Raw genomic sequence first — 23125 nt, 5'->3', positions numbered from 1 at the left:
CGTGAGTTTAATGCAACTCTAATTATCACAGTAAATCACTGAAGGTCTCAACGGCTGACCAAATAAGCCAAACAACATCTTGCGAAGCCAGATGGCCTCACAACTAGCTAGACTCGCTGCCATATACTCTGCTTCCGCTGAACTCAGTGCTACTGACTGCTGCTTCCGGCTGAACCATGACACTACTGCTGAACCCAACCCAAAACAACACCCTGAAGTGCTCTTCCTATCAGAAGCACAACATGCCCAATCATAATCAGTGTATCCTGCCAATCTCACTCCATCTCCCTGCCTGTAGTCCAGACCATAATCCACTGTCCCCTGCAAGTACCGCAAAATGTGTTTTGCAGCCACCCAGTGAACCTTCCTAGGCTCACACATAAACTGACTCATCGTGTTGACTGCAAAACAGATATTGGTCTAGTGTTGACCAAATACATCAAGGAACCAATCAGCTGCCTGTACAATGTGGGATCCACCAACTCGGAATCTGAAGCATGAAGCTTCTTCCAGTTGGTGATCATCGGTGTCGACATGGGTCTACAATCCTCCATGTGGAATCTGCTAAGGATGTCCACAATATACTTCCCCTGCCCCAGGAAGAAATGCCCCTCCTCCTGCCACACCTCCAAACCCAAAAAGTAATGCATCAAGCCGATGTCCTTCATCTCAAACTCCGCCGCAAGATCTCTCTTGCAGTGCTCTATGAGTCTCTCTGCACCTGTAATGATCAAGTCATCCACATACAGCACCAGAATGAGAGGCTCCTCACCAATCACAATAAAGTAAAGGTTTGGATCTGCCTCACTCTTTGTGAAACCCATCCCCTGCAAGTATGCATCTATCCTGGAGTACCAAGCTCTGGGAGCTTGCTTCAGGCCATAAAGGGCCTTCTTCAATCTGCACACATGGGACTCCTTCCCATGCACCTCAAAGCCCTGTGGCTGCTCAATGTACACCTCCTCCTGTATGAAGCCATTGAGAAATGCGGTCTTCACATCCATCTGGTGGATCTTCCAACCCATCTCTGCTGCTATCGATATAATGGAGCGGATCGAAGTATATCGAGCCACGGGAGCGAAGGTCTCCTCATAATCAACTCCCTCTACCTGGGAGAACCCTCTAGCCACAAACCTCGCTTTGAATTTCTCAATGCTGCCATCTGCAGCATGTTTTACCTTGTAAAGCCATCTGGAAGTAACCACAGATTCGCCCTCAGACCTCGGCACCACCTCCCAAACATCATTCTTCATGATAGAAGAATACTCCTCCTGCATGGCCTCTCTCCAGACCTGCTGGCTAGCTGCCTCCTCATAGCTAGAAGGCTCAGAGTCAAGGATGCTGGTAACCATCGCCATATAACTACAAAACCTCTCAGGTGGTCTACTCTCTCTGACCGGCCTCTTCGGCTCAGCAACAGATGTGGCATCTCTCAAGGTGTCCTGAAGCCACTTGGTCTTCCTCTTCCCTGAGCGCACTTCTCCCACCGGAGAATGAAACTCCTCCTCCTCATCATCATCAGTAGCCCGAACTCATGACTGTCTGTCTGCTGTCCTCCTGCCTGCACCTGAACCTGTAGAAGCTGAGGTACCGTGTGAACTGTCCATCAGTGGACTCCCTAGTGAACTGCTCTGTGAACTACTCTGCATGCTGCCCGGAGCACCACCCCTCTGGCTCGGCGAGCCACTGCTCACTGACGGACCTGACATCCTCATAGATGTACCTCCTGATCCTTCTGATCCCTGCCCACTGGATCCCTGCGACTGACTCAACTGCTGCTAAGGGTCTGGCTGATCCAAATACTCTAACTCCCGTGACCTCCTAAAGGCCCTGTCCTCCTCGAACTTCACATCCCGTATGACAACAACTCTCCTTTGTGCAGGAATGTAAATCCGAAAGGCCTTTGAGGTCTCACTGTAGCCCACAAAGATACCCTTCTCTGCGGTGGGCTCTAGTTTGGTCCTCTTCTCCTTGGGTATATAGGAGTATGTTATGCATCCAAAGATATGAAGATGACCAATAACAGGCTTCTTCCCAGAGAATGCCTCCTCCGGAGTCATGTGCCCCAAGGCACGATGCAGACTCTTGTTCTGCAAGTAAACAGCTGTGTTGCAGGCCTCTGCCCACAAGAACAATGGCAACCCCTGATCATGTAACATGGCTTTGGCAGCCCCTATGATGGATCTGTTCTTCCTCTCTGCAACCCTGTTCTGCTGGGAGTTGTAAGGAACAGTGAACTCCCTCCTAATGCCTGCCTCCGCACAATAGTCAACAAACTCTCCAAGGGTGTACTCTCCTCCATTGTCCGACCTCAAGGACTTGATCTTTCGACCTGTCTGAGTCTCCACAAGAGCTCTGAACTCCTGAAACCGCTTGAAGACCTCACTCTTGGTCTTCAAAAAATAAATCCAGGTCCTCCTGGAGTGATCATCAATGAATAAAACATAGTACTCATATCCACTCAAGGAAACATGAGACATCCGACCGCTCACATGGGAATGAATCAAATCAAGTATCCCAGTCGCTCTGCTGTCACTGCTGGGAAAAGGGGATTTGGCAAACTTGCCCACTGCACAACCTCTGCAAGTATCAAAGTGATCAGTACTGAAATCTGGCACACCTGTAGTGATCTCCTGCAATGTCCTCAAGGCTCCATGATACATATGTCCCATCCTGCGGTGCCAAATCTCACACAGCTCAGAACTGCTAGCTCTGCTTTCGGTACTACTGCTCAATGCCAAAAGGGGTTGGAATGCAAACTTGTACACCTTTGCATGGCGTACACCTATCACTCTAGCTGAATCAGCTGGAGTGCCCCTGGGATACATCAACACCTGTCCTCCCCTGAACAGTACCTCATATCCTCTGTCCTCCAAAGCTGAGACGGATATGAGGTTCTTCCTCATCCTTGGCACATAAAGAACCTCTGACACCTTCAAGGGAGGTTTGGACTCCCTCTGAAATGTCACTGTCCCCACCTCGACTGCTCTAACAACTCTGTCATCACCGAGTACTACCTCAATATCAGTGCCACTCTCTGAAAGCTCTGAGAAGTACTCACGGACTCCTGTCATGTGACGTGAAGCCCCACTGTCCACATACCAGATACCTGAAGATGCTCCGCTAATCGAGGGAAAAGCATGCTCCCTCTGAACTTGTGTGGCAGGTGATCCTGCACTAGAGGACTCACACGTGGTGAACGCAAACTCTCGGTCAAAACGACCAGCAAAGTCCTCAATCTCTGCTGAAGCTGCCACGTCCTGGTTCTTCCCCTTCTTCTTCTTCTTCTCCGGACACACAACTGCATAGTGTCCCATCTTTTGACAATTCCAACACTTCACCTTGGAATAGTCCTTCTGTGTGTTCCCTTGTTTACCTTTACCTTTGCCTTTGCCCCCACCACTGCTTGTGGAAGCCTGCTTCTTCCCTTTGCCTTTCTTGCCTCCTGCCACCAGTGCTACGTCCTCATCCTGCTCAACTGGCTTGGCTGCCCCAAGCTGTCCTTTCCTGATCTTTGTCTGAATACAATCATCCCAAAACCTCTCCCATGTGGGAAGGGTCTCACGTGCACAAACCCCATCAGCAAAGTTCAACCATGAACGGGGGAGGCCATTCACTGCAATACGCACCAACTCAGTGGATGGAATGGCCTCTCCAATCGCTGCCAACTCATCTCTCACATTGGTAATCTTTGTGAGATATCCAGCTGCACTATCATTCCCCATCTTAATGTTCTTCAGCTTCTCCTTCAGGACCATCTTCCGGTTCTCATTGGTACTGTGGTAGAGATTGGACAATGCTGTCCACATCTCATGGGCATTGCTCTTTCCTCTCACATGAGGAATGCAATGGTCTTTGATTCCGTCTAGAATCAGCCTCTTACCCTTATTGTTCTTCTTTTTATACTCAGCCAACTGAGGAACATCAGTGGGCACAACAACAGGGTTCTGTGCGGTATGCACCATGATATCCCAGACTTCTGCCTCCTCAAAGATACTCTGCATTCTCTCATTCCAAACGCTGTAATTTATATGCCCATCCAGCCTATCCTCCACCCTCAATCCCAATGACATCCTGTTGTCCTAAAACTGAAAAATAGCACTGTTGTAGTAAAGATAAAACTGTTGTTTATGAAAAAATCAGCTTGCTGGAATTTTCTGAGTGAAAAATCAGCAACTGTAATTTTTCCTTTTGCTGTCCCAAACTGCCCTTCAGCACTCAAGCTCTGATACCATGTAAAAATTTCTGTTTTCTCACCCCGGTTTTCAGTTTCTCCTTATTTCTCCCATGTAGTTAAATGCCCATTCCCATAACCATACATTTAAAAGACTGAAAAAAATAAATATTGTTGAAAACACAAATTCTGGAAATTTTTCAGAATGCTGGAAATTGCAGAATTAAAAATCAGCAATCAAAAACAGCCATTAAAACACATTAAAACACTGATATTTTTTGTCAACTTGACCCTGGAAAAACCCCCTACAACTCTTGGGAAAACCAGTTTGAGAGCTCTTCTTTATTTCTGAAAATTGCCTTTTTACAGTGAGAATTATTCAGCAAAAAATCAGCAAGCAAATTTACAACTTATCTCCTTTCCCGTGCCTCACAGCAATCTGGAAATTACAGCAAACAGGACAGCAATAAATGCTGTACGGCCTCCGTTTTGTGTGCAGAAAAATCAGCAAACTGCTCCTCGATTTTTGTGCAAAAATCTGCCTTTCACTATGTGCTGAATCAGCTGTACAAATCTGCTCAACTGCTGCCTTGGAATGTGTGCCAAGCTGCTGTCTCCTTCTCCTCCCTGCTCAGAAATCTCTCTTGCTCTCTTGCTCTCCTTCTCCCAATCTGCTCATGAAAGAATGAATGACCTTTTCCTCCTTTTCCTCCTTTAATATAACTCCAAGTGACTTTTGGGTGATCTCTAAATCCAATGGCTGAAATAGATTTAGATCAATGGCTGAGATTAAATGCTCATTTAAATCTCACTTTCTATTTTTTAATTCACCCCACTTTAATAAAGACCCACTTAGTCATTTATTTCCAAAGTCACTTTTCCTTTCTAATTTTTCATTGACTTTATAAAAGTTACTTTAAAATTAGACTTAGTAACTTTATCACTTAAAGTCACTTTTAAATTAGATTTAACTTTATAAAATTATAAAGTTACTTTACGAGAAAAATTAAATTCTTTTGGACACTTTTCCCTAGGCCAAAGATCAAAGCCTAAGGGAACCACCTGTCCTCCGGTACCAAATTTCAACAAATAAGCCAAATCTGGAAGTAGCAGGAAGCGGAAAATATATAAAAAGCTGGGGTGCAGTGAGGTTTGAAGGAAGTACGCCCATATTAACGGATTGTGGCTCCAAAATCACTGATTCATACTGCGTGGGTGAAGAATGGATTAAAATCTTCGTCAAAAAGACAGGGGGCAGCCATCATTGTATGAGGCTCAGAAAGGGGCTGAATATACAGGAGCTAAAGAAGGAAATACATAACCAAATTGGGACTCCCACCAAATACCAAACCTCTCACTTCAGGAATATGGTATCAACAATGATTCAACCATTTTCCTTAATCTGCGACTGCGTGGAGGATGCAATGGAGACAGCTCAAAAAACACAGGCTCTTTTCGAGACGCAGTCAAGGGAAAAGGAAAAATGCAGCATAAATCAGCAGCACCAGAGTTACCAGGTCCCTATTTAGTGGAACAAAAAATGGAATCCCCAACGCTCCAAGTACATCTACCAGAGGTAACTGAACTACACACTGAACTATCCAAAAATGTTGTCATTTGTAGATTTAATGGTTTCTGGCCAAAATCCGATGCTCTGCATCATTGGATTTACTCCACATGGTCAACAAACTGTGATATACATTTATGCTCAAAGGGATTTTTCATTGTTAGCTTCAGCACAGAACAAGAACGAGACAGTATTATCAATCAGGGGCCTTGGTTTTGGGGCAATGTTGGCCTCTTCATCACTCCCTGGTTTGATGAATTTGATGCAAACACTATGAAAATTTCTACAATGCCTGTTTGGGTGAGGCTCCATAACCTCCCTCTACACTTTTGGCATTACAAAGTTTTATCAGCCATTGGGAATTCCCTGGGGAAATTCCTAAAAATTGATGAAGACAGAGTTAGCAAGGGAATCATCACATTTGCCAGAATATGTGTAGAAGTGGACCTGAGTCAGGGCTTGCCTGATCACATCACATTGAACTACAACAATACATTGAGGACTCAACCGCTCGACTATGAGAATACTGCTTTCAGATGCCGCAGCTGCCTGCAAACTGGACACCTCCAATACAATTGCCCGCTGACCAGAAAGGACTCCAAAGGAAAAAAGAAACAACAAAAAAAGCCCAAAGGATGGCAGCAGACTGACCTGATGGAAGAAGAGGAGGACTTGCAGTCAGAACCTCCAGAGAACCAAATGGAAACTGGTATTTACTCGGGACAGAAACATAATCAGGATGAAACTACCCCTGATGCTCATATGGAGCCAAATAATATACAACAGCATCAAGAACCTCAAAGTGGAATAAAAAGAACTCATGGATCAGAAGGATCTGAATCCGACAAGGAACTACCATTGAACACACTGGATAACCAGCTGGCCATAATTTCACCCACTCCCGAATCGGAGGGTTGGAGAAGGGTGGAGAAGAAAAAGGGCAGAAAAGCATAGGCCTGCTGATATTTATTTTGCTTTTTATTGTATTTTTGTCCTTTTCATGGACAGCCATCTCCATATGCTTATAGCATCTACAACATGTAATTTTTTCATATGAATAAAATTACGGACTTTTTCCACGGGGAAAAAAATAATAATTTCTTATCTTTAAAAACCATTCAAATGACTAGTTATTATAAAATTAACCGATAATTATATTTAAACATTTAATAATAATGAAAATATATTATAATAACCCACTAAGAAGTTAATAATTAATAAATAAAAAGACAAAGTAAAAACATATTAACAAAACAATACTCTATTAAATTATAGTATATATTATATAATTATTAATGATATAAATTAATAGAGGGAATTTATTAAATTATTGTACAAATTATTTATTTATTACTAAACTTGAGGGGAATCTATATATTTTGGACTAACTTTATTCTTCATTTAGTAATTATAAAGATAAAAGTAACATCTAAGAAATAATCTAAAAGTAAAATAATTACCAATAGTTAATTCAATAATTATATTAAAAAAAAATGAAAAATAATCTACACATAAAATAATTACCAATAGTAATAAAAATAAATAAATAAATCACGACAAAAGGGCTGGAATCTAGCTCTTACTTAATTTCCACCCATCATCCCTATTGAGATTTTTAGCATGTTTCTCAATCTCAATAGCTTCTATTAGTTTCTTACGATGGAAATGATCAACCCTGGCAATGACCCTTGCCTCCTCAATTCACACATGGTGCTTATATTTATCTGCATGTTCTGCAGGAGCTAAGTAGCGAGATCAGCTGTAACTTATGTCTGCAGCATGCTCTTGGATTCTCTGCTTAATAGAGCAGCTGGTCTCCCCAGTGTAGGGAATCCCACAAGAACATGGGATCGAGTAGACACCTTTCATGTCTTTGGGGTCAATAGGGTCCTTAACTGATCCGAGATAATTCCTAATGGCATTAAGGGGCTTAAAAGTAGAGGAGACATTATTCTTCTTCAGAATATGGGCAATCTTGTCTGTAGTTCCCTGGATAAACGGGAGTTTCACCTTAGAGATAAGGTCTTCACTAGGAGGTTTAACCCTCGGCTCTTTGCGGGCTCTTCGGAAAGCCTTGAGGCCTTGAGACCTGCTATAGCCATTCATTTCAAAAACTTTAAGGAGATGAGACTTTTCTTCTTCAAGGTGCATTTCATCAGAAATTCTTAAAGCACGGGTGGCTAGAGTACTAAGAACCCCGAGTTTTTTAGCAGGAAAATGATGAGAGCTGGAATGACGATACTACTCTCTATGTGTCTTCTTGCGAAAGACTTGGTGAGAAACAGAACCATCATTCATCCTGGATAGAAGGACGTCTAAGAAGGGAAGATACCCATTCACTTCAACCTCCATCATGAATTTGATAAAGTTTGACAAAGAATTAAGATGGTCAAGAAACATATCCAATTTCTCGGGGCCGTGAGGCCAAACGACACAAGTATCATCTACAAATCTCTTCCATTTCTTAGGGCAAAATGAAGCTTAAGCCAAGGCCTTAGCCTCAAAATCCTCCATGAATAAGTCAGCAACGAAAGGGGAAAGAGGAGAACCCATTGCTACCCCACAGGTTTGTTCAAAGAACTCACCTTGAAAACTAATGAATGTAGAGGTGAGGCAAAGGCCAACTAATCTAGCAGTGTCATCATCAGTGATTTTATTTATGACATTAATGGCCTCCTGAATACGAATACAAAAGCTTAAGATCTAATATCGGGAGTCGACTGAAAAAGTCGGTCGTCTCTCCCAAGCCATGGATAAGAGGCCGAAAAAAACATATTTCTCTGTTGTTTTTGCTCCCATTGTCCCTGTGGAGAGAGTAGTTGTTTGCCATTACCCTAGAGGAGGAGATTTGCTAGTTTTGTGGTGGGGATTTGGAGATTTGTCCATTGCTCAACGTGAGAGATTCAAAGTGTCAAATTGCTGCTGCCAAGTATGTATTTTAATTTCTCTCTTAGTCTTTTTTACACAAATGGCTTCTTAAATCTTTCTATAATTCTATTACTTTGTTTATATCTTATTTTTGCCTAGAATTTTTAAAGGGAAACATTGTTTAGATTCTAAATTGAAGCAAAGCTTCAACTTTCAAGAATAAAATGACAAAAATTCAAACCCTTGTTTACTAATGCTGAGTGTTTTCAAGTGACTGAGAAGAGGCATTTAAAATCTAAAATCAACAATTGCATTTGAGTTTGCTTCTTATGTGATGGGAAATTTTTAACTTGTTTCAATTTTTTTTTGCCCAGGTTTAAATTCAAGTTCAAAGTTTAAAATAAAATGCCAAGGCTTTTGGACACTATGTGGGAATATGGTGAACCTGATACTATACCCGAATCTGGGGGGATCAATAGAATATATTTGACTTGCAAGTTGTGTGGCAAGCATATGTTAGGAGGTACCAACAAATTAAAATCCGATTTGCGGCAAATTCTGGGGCAAAATGTTGACTGCCCAATACATCTCCAAAAATCATCCGACGGGCCATTCAATCATTGATGGATAAAGAGGAAGACACCAGGGCAGCACTAAAAATCCAACTTGTAGGCGCCTCAAGAGTGGGGGGAATTGAGAGTAGCAGTGCTTCTTCAACATCACCTTCCTCACCCATATGTCCCAACCCCTCATCTATCTCATCTTTTTTTGTTCCTAGAACCACACCTAGTGCACAACCTGGCATCAAATCAACACTTTAAAAAAAAGGAAAAGGCAGAAGCTGACAGGTTGGTCAGTAAGTGTCTTCTATGGAGTGATGTTCCTTTCAACATTGCCAAGACAAACCCATTCTACCAACCTATGTTTGATGTTGTTGTTGTCGTTTGCCTAGGGTACAAAGCCCCCACCTTTGCAAAATTGAGATGGCCTCTTCTTCAAGATGAAAATACTGATTGCACTTCTAGATTGGAGGAGTTTAGGGCATCATGGGAATAAACTAGATGCACAGTCATGTCAGATGGTTGGACTGACCAGAAGGGTAGGACCATTTTTAACTTCTCGGTTAGTTGTCCCAAGGGGACAATGTTTATGAAATATGTTGATGCCTCTGCACACATTAAATATGCACATTTATTATGTGAGTTGTTAGACCCCTCCATTCAGGAAGTAGGCCCAAGCAATGTTGTCCAAGTCATAATGGACAACGTTGCAAATTATGTTGCGGTTGGCAAGTTGATTATGGAGAGGTATCCTAACTTGTTTTGGACACTTTGTGTTGCTCATTGCATTGACTTGATGTTGGAGGATATAGGTAAGATTCCTATTGCGAGGGATATTGTTGAATCATCCAGGAGCATAGCAAAACTTATATATAATCATGCATCCGTGCTTAGCTTGATGAGAAAATTCACCAAAAACAAAGAGTTGGTGTGTCCTGCCATTACACGATTTGCCAATACTTTCATATCTCTTCAGTCTCTGTTGAATTCTATGTGGGATGTGAAGAGCATGTTTCTTTCACCGAATTGGCGTGCTTTATCTATTAGTCGCAAACCAAAGGGAGAGGGCATATGCAGACTAGTTCCATATGATCAGAGCATTTGAGCAAGAGTAGAGGAGGTGTGTGCCATTTAAAAACCTTTGGTAAGGGTTCTTCAGTTAGTAGATGGAGACAAGCCCGCAATGGGCTACTTGTATGAGGCCATGGATAAGGGCAAAGAAGCCATTTGTGCTTATTATGAAGATAAGGGAGACGAGTGGTTAGAGAAACAACAGGTCATGTGGAGAGTGATTGATGAGCGATGGAACAATACCCTCCATCGCCCCATTCATGCTGCAAGTATCTACCTCAACCCCGCATTTTCTTACACCTGTGGTTTCAGATTTGATGCCGAGGTGATGAACGGATTCTTCACTTGTGTCGAGAGGATGGTGTCATCCGAGCAAGAACGTGAAGATATTTCTAAAGAAATGGAGGTATATAGGATGGGGGGTGGCGCATTTGGTTTTACCATGGCTATTAAGAATAGGACGACCAAAATGCCAGGTAAGCTTAGTTTGTTTCAAACTTTCAAGTTTAGAATTTCAATGTTTTTTTTTTTATGTTTCTCATTTTCTTTTAACTTGTAGATGTTAGGTGGACAAGCTATGGTGGCAGAGTACCCCATCTCCAAAAGCTTATCATTCGAGTGCCCAACCAAACATGCAGTTCCTCTGCGTGTGAGCGCAACTGGAGTGTATTTGACAAAATACACAACAAAAAGCACAACAGGTAAAAAAATTTCAGATTAAATTTTTTGAATTCATTTGATTATTAAAATAAAATTTTCTAATTACTAATTTACAATCTATGACCCTAATACAAATTAGAGTCCCAACGCCTCAATGACATGGTCTACGTCCACTACAATCTTCGATTGTGGGTGAGACAACTTTAGAAACCTCCTGATGTGGAAGCCATCTCACCGGACAATATTTATACCACTGCTGCATGGAGGGTCGAGACTGAGAGGCCGACCATGGACTCGATCCCAGATTGGTTAGATGTGGATCCAAAGGAGTAGCAGTTGCAGGGGAGGGAGAGCCAGAGGTAGAGGAGGAGGAGAAACATCAGGTTTAGGAGGCAAAGCTAGATGAGGATGATGAGGAGGAGGTGACACCATCGAGGATGGGCAGCAATAGCATAGGACAGAGTACACCTCTTTTATCGGCTTCTAGAGGATGATTGACTCCATTTGTATTTCCAGGGGTTGGGCCTTCTTCCTCTAGAGGAAAAGGCAAAGCCATTCCCTATTCCCGTAAAAGGGGAAGAGGATCTCAGTGACTGATTACTTTATGACATGTAGATGACTCATGATATACATTTATTATATTTTTTGTTGATATTTTGACTCTTGAGAGTTGAGACTCAGACAAGACTCAAGATTCAGGAGTTGATTCACTATTTTGATATGTGATGTAGCACTAGACTTCATATACATATTATATATTAGCTTTCTTTACATGTTTATGTGGAAATTCATTTATTTGATGTTGTGGATACTCTAGATGTTAAAAATAAATGAATACTTTTGTGTTTTTTTAATTTTGCAGACTTTTTCATAAAACTCCCAACTTTAATGAGTTTTTCAACGTTTGGACCCTTGCTGATTTAATCCAGACTTCGACTTTTTCCACATTGGTTTAGATGATGAGACAAGTAAAGCAACAGATGAGGAAGTATTCCAAGCAAACTTGTTCAAGCAAGGTCTATGTGCCATGGATAGCCAACCAGATGACTTCTTCAGTCATGTTGTCCATGCAAGCTTCCCACAATCTTAGTCACATCAAATTATCCACCCGATTCACAAATCAGGGTCTACTATGGACCCCAAAACTATAGGATGATCATGGTAGCCCACAGATTCTTTAAAATTTAAGCTACGACGCTTCACATGATGTTTTGAAGGGAGCTTGAGAAGATGCAACTCATATCCAAAGGATAGGTTGGTTTCCAACCCAAGGACCATGCCATTTACATTATCAGGTGAAAGTCATCAATCCCCCAACCCATCATTCTTACAAAGTTAAAAATTTATCCCTTTCAGCGCGAGACAGTGTTTGGCCTCGTCTCTCTCTTGCAACGGATTCAGAGCTTTTCCAATACAGCAAAGGGACGGGACTAGTACCCGTACTTGGCCTAATGCGCATTAGAGTCCATTGCATCCATCTGTCCTCTGGTTCATTCTCGATGTTGGTTTATTGGTGTCTCAAATCTTCTAGGATCCGTTGGCATTATAATTGATTGCCTCCCCCTTTCAAATATTCCATAGATACACCTAGTCACCTTCTAACTACACAACAAGAGTTGAGCATGATCATCGGAGTGGACATCTACAAGCAACTTGTGAGGTTCACTTACATCGACCCCCGTGGTGGGTTACACCCAAACATGGCCTTCTACGTTGAGCACTTCACGGTTATGAGAGACGGACTTATTATTCGACCTCCTCATACATCTCGCCACTGGATGCATGCTCTTCAGATACCCCTAAGCCAGTTTACAGTTGAGTCTCACAGATTACGGATTGAGAGTGACCACCAGATTAGCCTCTCAGACAAGACATGCAAGTTGAGCCATCTCCAAGAACTAAACACTGGGGAGCACTTCATCTTCCATTGCCCAACATATTATGAGATTTGAGTGCAGTTCCATTGTCTTTTCCGCAAGATACAGACACTTGGTAGATGCCTGGACTTATATATGCAAGAGGTTGTTCGTTTTCGCGCTTCTGTCCTTCAACCACATCCACTTCAGAGATCGGCTTCTATTTGGCAGATTACCTACTTTTTTAGGGTGCTCTTGATTCAGGGCACCAAGCGAGAAATGGAGACAAATGATTCCAAATCAGTGAGGACATGGGGCTACATCCCTGCCTCAGTGAGATCCCAGAGGCACCCGAGAGCAAACCTCATTCCACAAGTCAGTTTAGTCGCATGTTGACACATTTTAGACCTCATAAAGAAGCCCGTCCTTACAAACAGCCGCACAATATTCGCTTGAGCCCTCCGCCTTAGTATTCTTCCAGGCAGACATCTATGTTGAGTTTCCTCCATTCAGCCTCAAATGTTAAGAGAGAGAACTCTAGTGATCTAGGACTACCTCTTATAGCTAGTACTATAGGCCAATGAGCCACTCATCTTGCATATCCTTCCCCTGGATGGCCTCTTTATTCTTTTGAGTTCGCTGTCTAGGGTTTTAGATTAGTATGCTCTTTTACTTCCTGAATTTTTCTCTTACATAGGAGCCACTTTAGCACTCCCACTTTGTACCAAGATCATTGTACCTGTCACAATCCCATTAACCTTCTTTGTGGTCCTCGGTTGGACATTATGTTAGTGTCAGTCTTTCCAGCGTTCCTCCAGTGATCAAATATGCTCTTACAAAGTGGTCTCAGAGTGTCAAGGTCAAATTTTGTCATTTCAGTGAGTCTTCAAGCAAAATTTGGTCACTAGGCATTAGATCTAGGGTTTGCTTTCACTCCTTCTAAAGTTGTCCAAATGTCGGTCCATGTCATCATTCAGTTGAGTCTATCAGCATTCATAGGGTTGTCCTCATCATGTCAGTGTCTAATGAGTCATTTTACACCTTGTTCATGCTTCAGTTGCGCCTAGGCAAGGTCATTTCCCTCTCCTAGGGTTTTGAAAGCTAATTTCTCTTGGATGGTCAAATCATCGGCAAAACTTGTATCCTGATGTTCATACACCTTCCCCTATCCTTAAAGTACCTAATCAAATGCTTCCCATCACTGAGATCCCCCAAATTCCTCATTTTTGCACAAACCCTAGTTTTTTGCTACAACCTGGCAATTTTCTAGGTTGGGCCTGTGTTTTTCCCTTTTGGACCCCTTCCCCTCACTCGATCTCCGCGATTCCACTTTCCCCTGCCTCCTAACATCCCTCCCTACTTCCAAAAATTTCCCCAAGAATTTAGAAGCCTCTTATCCCCTTCATTTCGACAAAGTTCCTTGTTTCACACATTGGGATAAGTTTCACTCAAAAGATGTTTCAGAGCAATCAAAGATGAATTTTGAAAAACTGAGAGAGGTTTTTGTCCACAACATGCCAAAGAAGAAAAACCTCCTTCACTTTTTACACAGGTGTCCTGGTTTTAGAGAAATGTCAAAAATATCGTTGCCTCAGGGAAATCGAATGCACCTCTGAAGTGACCTTGGGAAAATCAAGTTTTCTCTTAGCTTGGTTGGCCAAATGACTTTCTTGATGAGTCAAATGATAACTAGACACAAAGAGCTTTCCAATGAGCTATCATGAGCTCAATTTGGAGTTGAGGAAGGCATTCAAAAGTTGACTGCAACAGCACTCTGCCTTGAAACAGCCTCATTTGACACATTTTGACCAGTCTTGGGAGATTTGATTTTTGACAGGGCAAATGACTCCAAATTGAAAAATTCCACTTGGGTTGGAAAGTAGACTCAGAGACCTTTCCAATGAGCTATCCTGCGCCCAATTTGGACACCGGGAAGGCCTCCAAAAAGCATCTGAAAGTCGCGCTACGCGTAGGGCTCAGGCGCGCTACGCGTTGAACGCGTAGCGCGCCGCGCGCTACCCTGAAGATGGGCAAGTCCATTCCTCAAAAACTCAGCATTTTTGGATTTGTCATGACAAATTACACTTGCTCAGCAATTACCAAGACATTTCATCAGGTTTTGAGCCCTCAGAAGGTCAAAAAACATGCAAAAAATGACTTTCTGCCACTTTTTGGACACACAGGAAGCAGTCTTGGGAGATTGCAATTTTGGAGGGGCAAATGGACACCAAATTGAGAAATTCCACTTGGGTTGGAAAGTAGACATCCAGACCTTTCCAACAAGCCTACTTTTGCCTCATTTGGATGCCGGGAAGTGCCTCAAAAGTTGGCTCAAAGGCGCGCTACGCTTTGAGAATTGGGGCGCTACGCATCAGGGAAATTTGCCAGATTTTCACCTACAGCTCAGCGAAACGCAGATTTGACTAGTTTTGACTTTTTGGAGTGATTTTTCATCCTCCTTGATATAATTGATGTAATTTTATGATGTCATGGCATTTATTTATCTCTTCTAGAAGATTCATTCATAAAAAGTCAAAAATTTAATGAATGAATTGGTTTCCTATCTTATAGAGGCAAGTTGTTTTGATTGCCTAGATTTTAGTGCTCAGTTTAGAATTGGTTGAAACAGCTCCTAGAAGGATGAGCTCGACCCCTAAAGGCAAGGAAAGGTGTTAGCTTGCCTATATTATGTATTTTCTTAGTCATTTTCATGGTTGGACTCTTGAGGGATAAGCTTATATTGTATTACACTTTGTATCTCTGCAATTTTGGCAAAGGAAAGACCAGGGTTTTGCAGCACTTTTTGGGATTCCTGTGGTTATTTGTGTTGATGGTGTGCTTCTCTCATGTACTTGTAAGTGTGTTATGTGTATCATTTTCCCACTTTTCTTTTCTGCACATTAAGTAAATGAAGTGTTAAGGTAGAATTCATAATTTATATGCTCTGCCTTTAAGTTTGCTTAATATCTATGTTTTCCTCTGTCTAAAGAGAACTCTCGAAAGTTTCTTGCTCTCTTTAGCTCCTCACCGGTCATTCCTATCCATTCACTTAAATCAAAGGCATCAAGACAATCTCCTAACCTGCCCCAAAAAGACCACTGCAAAAGTTGTGTCCCATCCCCGCACCCAAAATTGTTCTCCTCCTGTTTTCCACCAAAACCCTAAAAATCTGAAATCAAACCTTCTCATTCAGTTTACTAGCCTAAAATCAGTGCTCTTATTGGTCATCTCCGCCCTTTGAAGATCTTTTGCCGAGATAGACCCGAAGAGAGCCCTCTCCTGCCCCGTAGGGCTAGCTACGAGGCTAAGTGGTTTGATGTTGCCTTGGATTTTGTCTTTTCCAGCCTGAGGCCAAATTCAAGCGCTAACACATTAAAATGTTTATCTTATCTCATTTTATCTACATGTTGTCTTATGAAGTGAAAACGTATCTCAACATGCTAAGTAAATGTGGAAGAATAGATCCTTGGCCAGTTTGACCACCCATTGATTGTCACAAAGTAGTGATGTTGGATCTATCTATTGCATCTTCATGTCGAGAAGCATCCTCTTAAGCCAAAACTACATCAAACAATCCTCTCACTACTCGATATTCTACTTCTATCGACAAAAGGGTTATTGCATGGTGCTTCTCATTGGTCCATGTGAATACACTAGTGCCAATGCTAAATAAATATACAGAAGTTGGCATTCTATCATCCACACAACCTACCCAATCTGCATACCCACACAACCTAGGGCCTTTGCTTCTACTATACAAAATGCCAAAGTCAAGTTTCCCTTTCATATATCTTGACAACCTCTTTGATATAATCCAATGCTCTTCCTTCCACACTGTCATGGATCTAGAAAAGAATCTCACAATGTAACTCAACTCGAGCAGAGTGGTCGTAACATATATCAAACTACCACCAGCTACATGTAGACTGACTCATTAGCTACCTTGGAGTCAATTTTGGTGAAAAACTTCGACACTTTCTCTAAAGGTGTAGACAAAATTTTGCAATCTATCACTTTGAACTTGTCAAGCAAACATTCCCTACATACCATGTACCAGGAATGGCTAGGAACATCCCCAAGGGAACTCTCATGCTTGGATTAGGTTCTCAGTTGTGTATGTTTCTATATAATATAGCTTTGGTTCAGATTTCAAACCAGCCCTTGTTGAACTTCAAGAACATAAGCAAATTCGAAACATGGCATGTTGTTTTTAATATTTATCACTCAGTTGGAGAGTATAAGTTGATGATATCATTATCTTGGGAATATGGCTGTTTTCTTCCTGATGCTTGACAACATGTTAATCCGTCCATCTATTAGTATGTTTGCTAGTTGGGAAGGTATTGCAGACATTCTAAAAATCGCCATCAGTTAAGGACTTCCTCTGTGAAGTATACACTCAGTTGAAAGCAGATTATGTATACTTCTAATGTTGGAGAAAAGGAATGCATATACAGGAAACCATAAACGAGCAAATGCAACCATGAGAGCATCAACATGGAATTGTATTCATTCAACCAATGTTCACAACTATAATATCAAACTCAATCATTTTTATTAAAGAAAAAGGTAGATATTAGCAATGATTTTCGACAGAGAGACAGGTAATTTTATCAAGACTCGACAAGAGCAACTACTGCATACATTTATATCAAAAAGTCATTTTATTGTCTGCCAAAATAAGTAACACACATGAAATAATTTGCTCATTCATTTCTTCCTTCAAATCCATTTAACTATGAGAATTTACCAAGATAATCTTCTTCACAACATATAGTTTTGTCATGATCAAGAACCATCATTATTGCAATTTGTAATTCCATTTTGTATACAGACTCGATGCATCAAAAGATTTACACCCGACTGTAAAACAATATCCATACACAGACAGAAAAGAGCATTACTTGTATTCTGCACGTGGAATGTGCCTTTTGCAGCTTATGCGTCCATATGGCTTAACATTGTTCTGCCACACAAAGTTAGACAAGGAGTATTTTGATGGAGTGAGTTTTACCACACCATATTCAAAAGATTTACTAGTAGAAGCACCTGCATGCCAGATACAAGGAAAAGATTGCTTAAAGGAGGTCTTCAGTAACAATGAAAAAATTATGTACAAACAACATAAAAAGATTTACAAAAAATACCAAAATACAAAAAAAGAAAACTTCTCATACATTGTTATTTGATATTTATCATTTAAAGCTTTTATTATGAAGAATATGAAATTTAACACTGAAACTAAATTGCAACAAACCATTAACAGAAGTTTATTAACAACCGAAATAACTAAAGTGCATATTTTAGGCCTACATTCAAGACAGCCCACATCATAGATAAATACATAAGCAACTTTTTATTAAAAAAATAAATAAATATGTAAATGCACTGATTCCTTATGATGCCACATTGTGACTATATTTAGCTCAGAGAATCAATTTTCAAAGCTAGTAAATAAATTATCTTTGCTTGCTTGGATCTCAAGTGAACAGATTCTACCTTGTGTTGGAAATTGGGTAGCTCAGTAGGTATTTCCAAGTGGTGAAAACCCACCAAAAGGAAGGAATCAAAACACAGGGCTAAATATGCCACTGCTAGTACCCAAGAGGCCATGGGAAGATTTAAGTATCGAATTCGTTTCAAGACTGCCTAGAACACAGAAAGGTCATGATTTTGTGATGGATGTAGTAGACAGGTTTTGCAAGAGGACACATTTCATACCATTCAAGAAAACCAATGATGCTATTGAAGTGACTACTTTGTCCTTCTGAGAAATTGTCAGAATGCATGAACTACCAAGGAGTATCAAATTGATAGAGATACAAGATTCCTTAGACACTTTTAGAGGGTATTGTGGAAGATAATGGGCTCCAAGTTGTTGGTCAATTCCACATACCATCCACAAACAGACAGGCTGACAGAGGTGGTTAACCAGACCCTTGGGAATTTGTTGAGTTTGAGTGGAGAAAAAATAGGACAATGGGATTTAGTTTTGGCCTAGGTTATATTCGCTTACAGCAATTTAATCAATAGGTCTGTTGGAAAGAGTCCAACCCAATTGTTTATGTAAGGTCACCAAAGGGAGTCGCGCATTTAGTTAAGTTGTCAATCAAGAGAATAGAAAGAGTGTTGATGCAAGGGTGTTTTTAGCGGCCATGCAAGAAAAGCATGAGCAGGTCAAACAAAAGCTACAGCAAAACAACGCGAAGTATAAGCAAGCAGCAAATTTGTGAAAAAAACAAAAGACTTTTGAAGGAGGCCATGTGATGGCACATTTAAAGAAAGAAAGACTTCCCAAAGGTACATATAGTAAACTAAAGTACAAGAAAATCAAACCATGTCGAGTCCTGAAGAATATTTCTGATGATGCGTATAAGTTGGAGTTACTGGAGAATTTTGACAATTCCCTGATATTCAATGTTGCCGACATGTATGAGTTTCACGAAGGAGGAGGGGATGATGAAGAAGGTGCCCTCGATGAGTGGAAGAAACAATTGCCCATCAAGCTCGCTAAAGAATTAGAACAAGTTATGGTGACGAGGGTTAGCAAAAGGACTCAAAGTAAGCAGTTTTCTGAATATTTGGTCAAATGGAGAAACAAAGGATTTGAACATGCATCATGGGTTTCTCAGAAAGAGCACACACACGAGGGCCTTCCTCCTCTATAACATCTACAGCTGCACCCACATGAGCTAGAAGCTCATGTTTTTCTTACCAAGGATGTCTAATGCAGGAGCATCTTTGGCCTAGAGTAATCAACAACGATCAATTTTTAATTAATAGTTTAGAGGAAATAAGTGTTGCAACTCTGCCTTGCTACTACAGTGCTACAACTCAGCCTTGTTGCTACAATGTTGCAAGCCTGACCTGTTGTGAGTGTTGCAACTTCACTAGAACACCATGGATCATACATTGTTGCAATTCCACATGTCTTACAAGGACTTTGTGGCAAATCGGTGAGCCATCTATGCGAGGAAATAATAATTGGTTTGGGGAATGGATGAGAAAGTTCAATCGTTGCAACTATCCAACTTCCAACCCATCATTTAAGAGAAAGGAACAGACAGAGGATTGAGAGGGAAGAAGAAAAGAAAAAGAGAAGAGATCGTGGAGTTGGAGAGAAGGAACATAGGAATGGAGAGAAGATGAACAGCTTTGAAGAATAGTTGGTTGAGTTTGGTGGTTAAACAAACAGTGTGTATGTAGAGTCATAGCGCAAAGTAGGAATGTATGCAGATTGTAAGAATAAATCAGTGTTTATACAAATAAGAAATATAAATTGCCATTGTCCCTTACCTTGTTTCCTGTAGATCTTAATTTCTCATTGCATTTGTTAGTTTTAAATTTTGTTAATGCCAACAAACAAGTAGTTGGGTACTCTGTGGGTGGAGATTGTTAACGCCAACAAACAAGCAGTTGGGCGCTCTGTGGGTGGAGACTAGGTTCTTATAGTTGGTTGCATACAAGATTTTCAAGGCCACTTGGTCATCAAGGGTGGTTCTTAAGCGGGGGGAAATCATTCACGATCCCAATGGAAACAAGAACTAACCTTAGCCTCAGGTTTAGGAACTCCATCCAGTAACCAGGATGAAGCTTACGCTCTGCTACAAGTCATTCTCCTTGCAGCCAACTCCAATATCGAATCACTGATCATAATTGGGGATTCCAGTGTCATCATTAAATCCTGGGTTCAACAAGCAACTTCGAAAGACAATAAGCCAGCCTCAATCCTTGCAAAGTAGTAAATACAAGAAGGTAGCTCAACATCTGGCTATGGTCGTGTTCTACCATGTGTTAAGGAAGCTCAACTCTCAGACTGACAATCTAGCAAATGAAACAACCACTTTATCACAACAAGTCTTGTTAAAAAATGTGGGTCACAGCTTTTCATATATCCCCTAATGTTTTTAACCAAATTGGAATTTAAGCCACATAAACCCTCAATTAATAAGCCTATGTCTCAACAATATCCAAGCCTATTGTTAAATGCATGGGGAGGGCTCGCAAGGACATATCCCCTGCTCTGTTGTATGCAAGCATTAATTTTGTTATGGTTTTTCTCCCTTTCACATGGAAATTTGCTAGCAAGGTGGGATACTTGGAGAAGAGGGGTTAGGATTTCGTGATAGCCCTAGCATTTTCACCTCGGCCTACGCTAACACGGGATTGAACTCTGCACTCTAGCTGGCACGATGGCAATTCAACTCAAGTCTAGTTCAACTGCTCAGTTGATTCAATCTAAGATATTTGGTGTTGAAGATTGGAACCATGGATTATTTCAATCTTCACTACAATAGCTCCCGAATCAGTGCAAACCTCCAACAAACCAGGTAATAGTTGTTTCCTTGTTTTAGCAACTACATTGGATATTCGTTTTGTGGGTTGTTGTTCTTTGGTTCATACAGGGCTCAATTACTTAGTTGTGGATATCATTTTGCATTTTGGTATATGTTTAGTTTCAAGTGTTGTAATTGGGTCAATTTTGCTCCTAGGCTCCATTTCTTCAATCCAGTTCTTTGGACCTTTTCAATCCAGGTTCTAGTGATCTTTGGGATAGAGGAGAAGTAGGTTGGCTTACCAAATCTTCTCTCGGTGTAATCATTTTTCTAGGACAATTCAATCTCTAGTTGACCCAAGTCCCTAAAAGCATAATTGTAGAGGGAATCAAACTCATGGATTCCAATGATTTGTAGGAGGTGAGAAGAATCCTTCGTCACCACGAACAGACACTTCAAGGCAACCAAACAACCTTTTGTTCAGTTTCCCTTAAGGTCTATGATAATGAACAAAAATGTGTTTCTCAAAATGCAAATGTAATGAGCATTCTTGTTCAAAAAAAGAAAAAATTGGATAACCTTAAAGAAAAATGCTTCAAAATTTGGTACTAAACCTGCACAAGTACTTTGGACAACCTCCAATCATCATATATCTATCAACTTAGCCTAGGCAACCAAACAACCATTTGTTTGGTTTCCGTTAAGGTCCATGATAATGAACAGCAATGTGTTTGTCAAAATGCAAATGTAATGAGCATTCTTGTTCAACAAAAGCAAAAAATGGATAACCTTGAAGCATAATGCTTCAAAATTTGGTACTAAACCTGCACAAGTACTCTCAACAACCTCCAATCGTCATATATCTATCAACTCTACCTAGGTAGATACAAGGATAGAGGAGAAGCAGGTTGGACTACCAAATCTTCTCTAGGTGTAATTATTTGCTAGGACAAACCAATCTCTACTCAACCCTAGTTCCTAGAAGCATAACTGTAGAGGGAATAAAACTCATGGATTCCAGTTAATTGTAGGAGGTGAGAAGAATCCCTCGTCACCAAGAAGAGACACTTCAAGGCAACCAAAAAACCCTTTGTTCAGTGTCCTTTAAGGTACATGATAATGAACAGTAATGTGTTTCTCAAAATGCAAATGTAATGAGCATTCTTGTTCAACAAAAGCAAAAATTGGATGACCTTGAAGCAGAATGCTTCAAAGTTTGGTTCTAAACCTGCACAAGTACTCTCGACAACCTCCAATCATCATATATGTATCAACTCAGCCTAGGTAGATCCCAAGAAGAGGAGATTGTGCATCAGCTCAAAGAGGCCATCGAAGTGGACTAGCAGATCTCTCTCCATTCATGGTCAAATAAGTGGAAGCCACCACCCAACATGTGTTTATCTAGGTCTTGTTCCCCTCATACTCTATGAGAGGTAACTATGTGATTCTCATAAATGCTAGAGATTTCATTTTCGCTTGGAGCTGATAACATCTTGGTAGTGCATGGTGATGGTTGTGGATCCTCTTACATCTTGATGTTGCATAAGATGTTGACTCAGTGGTTCATATGATGACTTAGCTCTTTCTTCACGCTTACAATTGATGCTCATATGGATAGTAGTGCTATACTCCTTGGTGTCAATCGATGATCTAGTTATTGATGCTTTTGTCTTCATATTACATGCCTTGTCTTAATGGGTCAGCCCAGTTGATGATAATGCTAACTTCCTTATACATGAGCATTGATGAGGTGTTCTTGTAGAGGAGCACTACCACTTTGCATGTCTATATTTCTCCTCCAACGAAGTTTGATGCAATAGAAAACTATTAACATGGTTTACTTCATGATACATATACTTTTCAGATCTTGAGAGAAGATTGGTTGCCTTGGGAATCATGATTGTACCTTAGGAATCGTGACAAGTGTTGCCTAGGGCAATTTATCCCTTGCCTTGGGCATTGCAACATTGCCGTGGGTCTTCTGATATTGCCTAGGGCGTTGTGCCATGCATTATAAACCATGAACTTGCCTACAGCATTGGAAGAGCTTGGTCACAAGTTTTGCATTGAGATCTTTGTACAATGGATTTGGC

General features: G+C 41.0%; 1 protein-coding gene across 2 annotated transcripts in view; it reads right to left on the bottom strand.

Moving 5' to 3' along the window:
• Nucleotides 1–23125, bottom strand: part of LOC149154725 (uncharacterized) — a 166008-nt gene that overhangs the window by 123831 nt on the left and 19052 nt on the right. For both annotated transcript variants that reach the window (XM_089440692.1, XM_089440691.1), the window contains exon 2: nucleotides 17661–17805. In XM_089440692.1, the coding sequence (XP_089296818.1) occupies nucleotides 17661–17805 (145 nt within the window). The remainder of the gene's footprint in view (nucleotides 1–17660; nucleotides 17806–23125) is intronic.

This window comes from Pinus tabuliformis, chromosome 9, assembly GCF_031772625.1.
Source record: "Pinus tabuliformis cultivar Carrire ecotype Pingquan chromosome 9, CPIR1, whole genome shotgun sequence".
Lineage (NCBI taxonomy): Eukaryota > Viridiplantae > Streptophyta > Pinopsida > Pinales > Pinaceae > Pinus > Pinus tabuliformis.
This window is presented reverse-complemented; position numbering and strand designations above follow the sequence as displayed.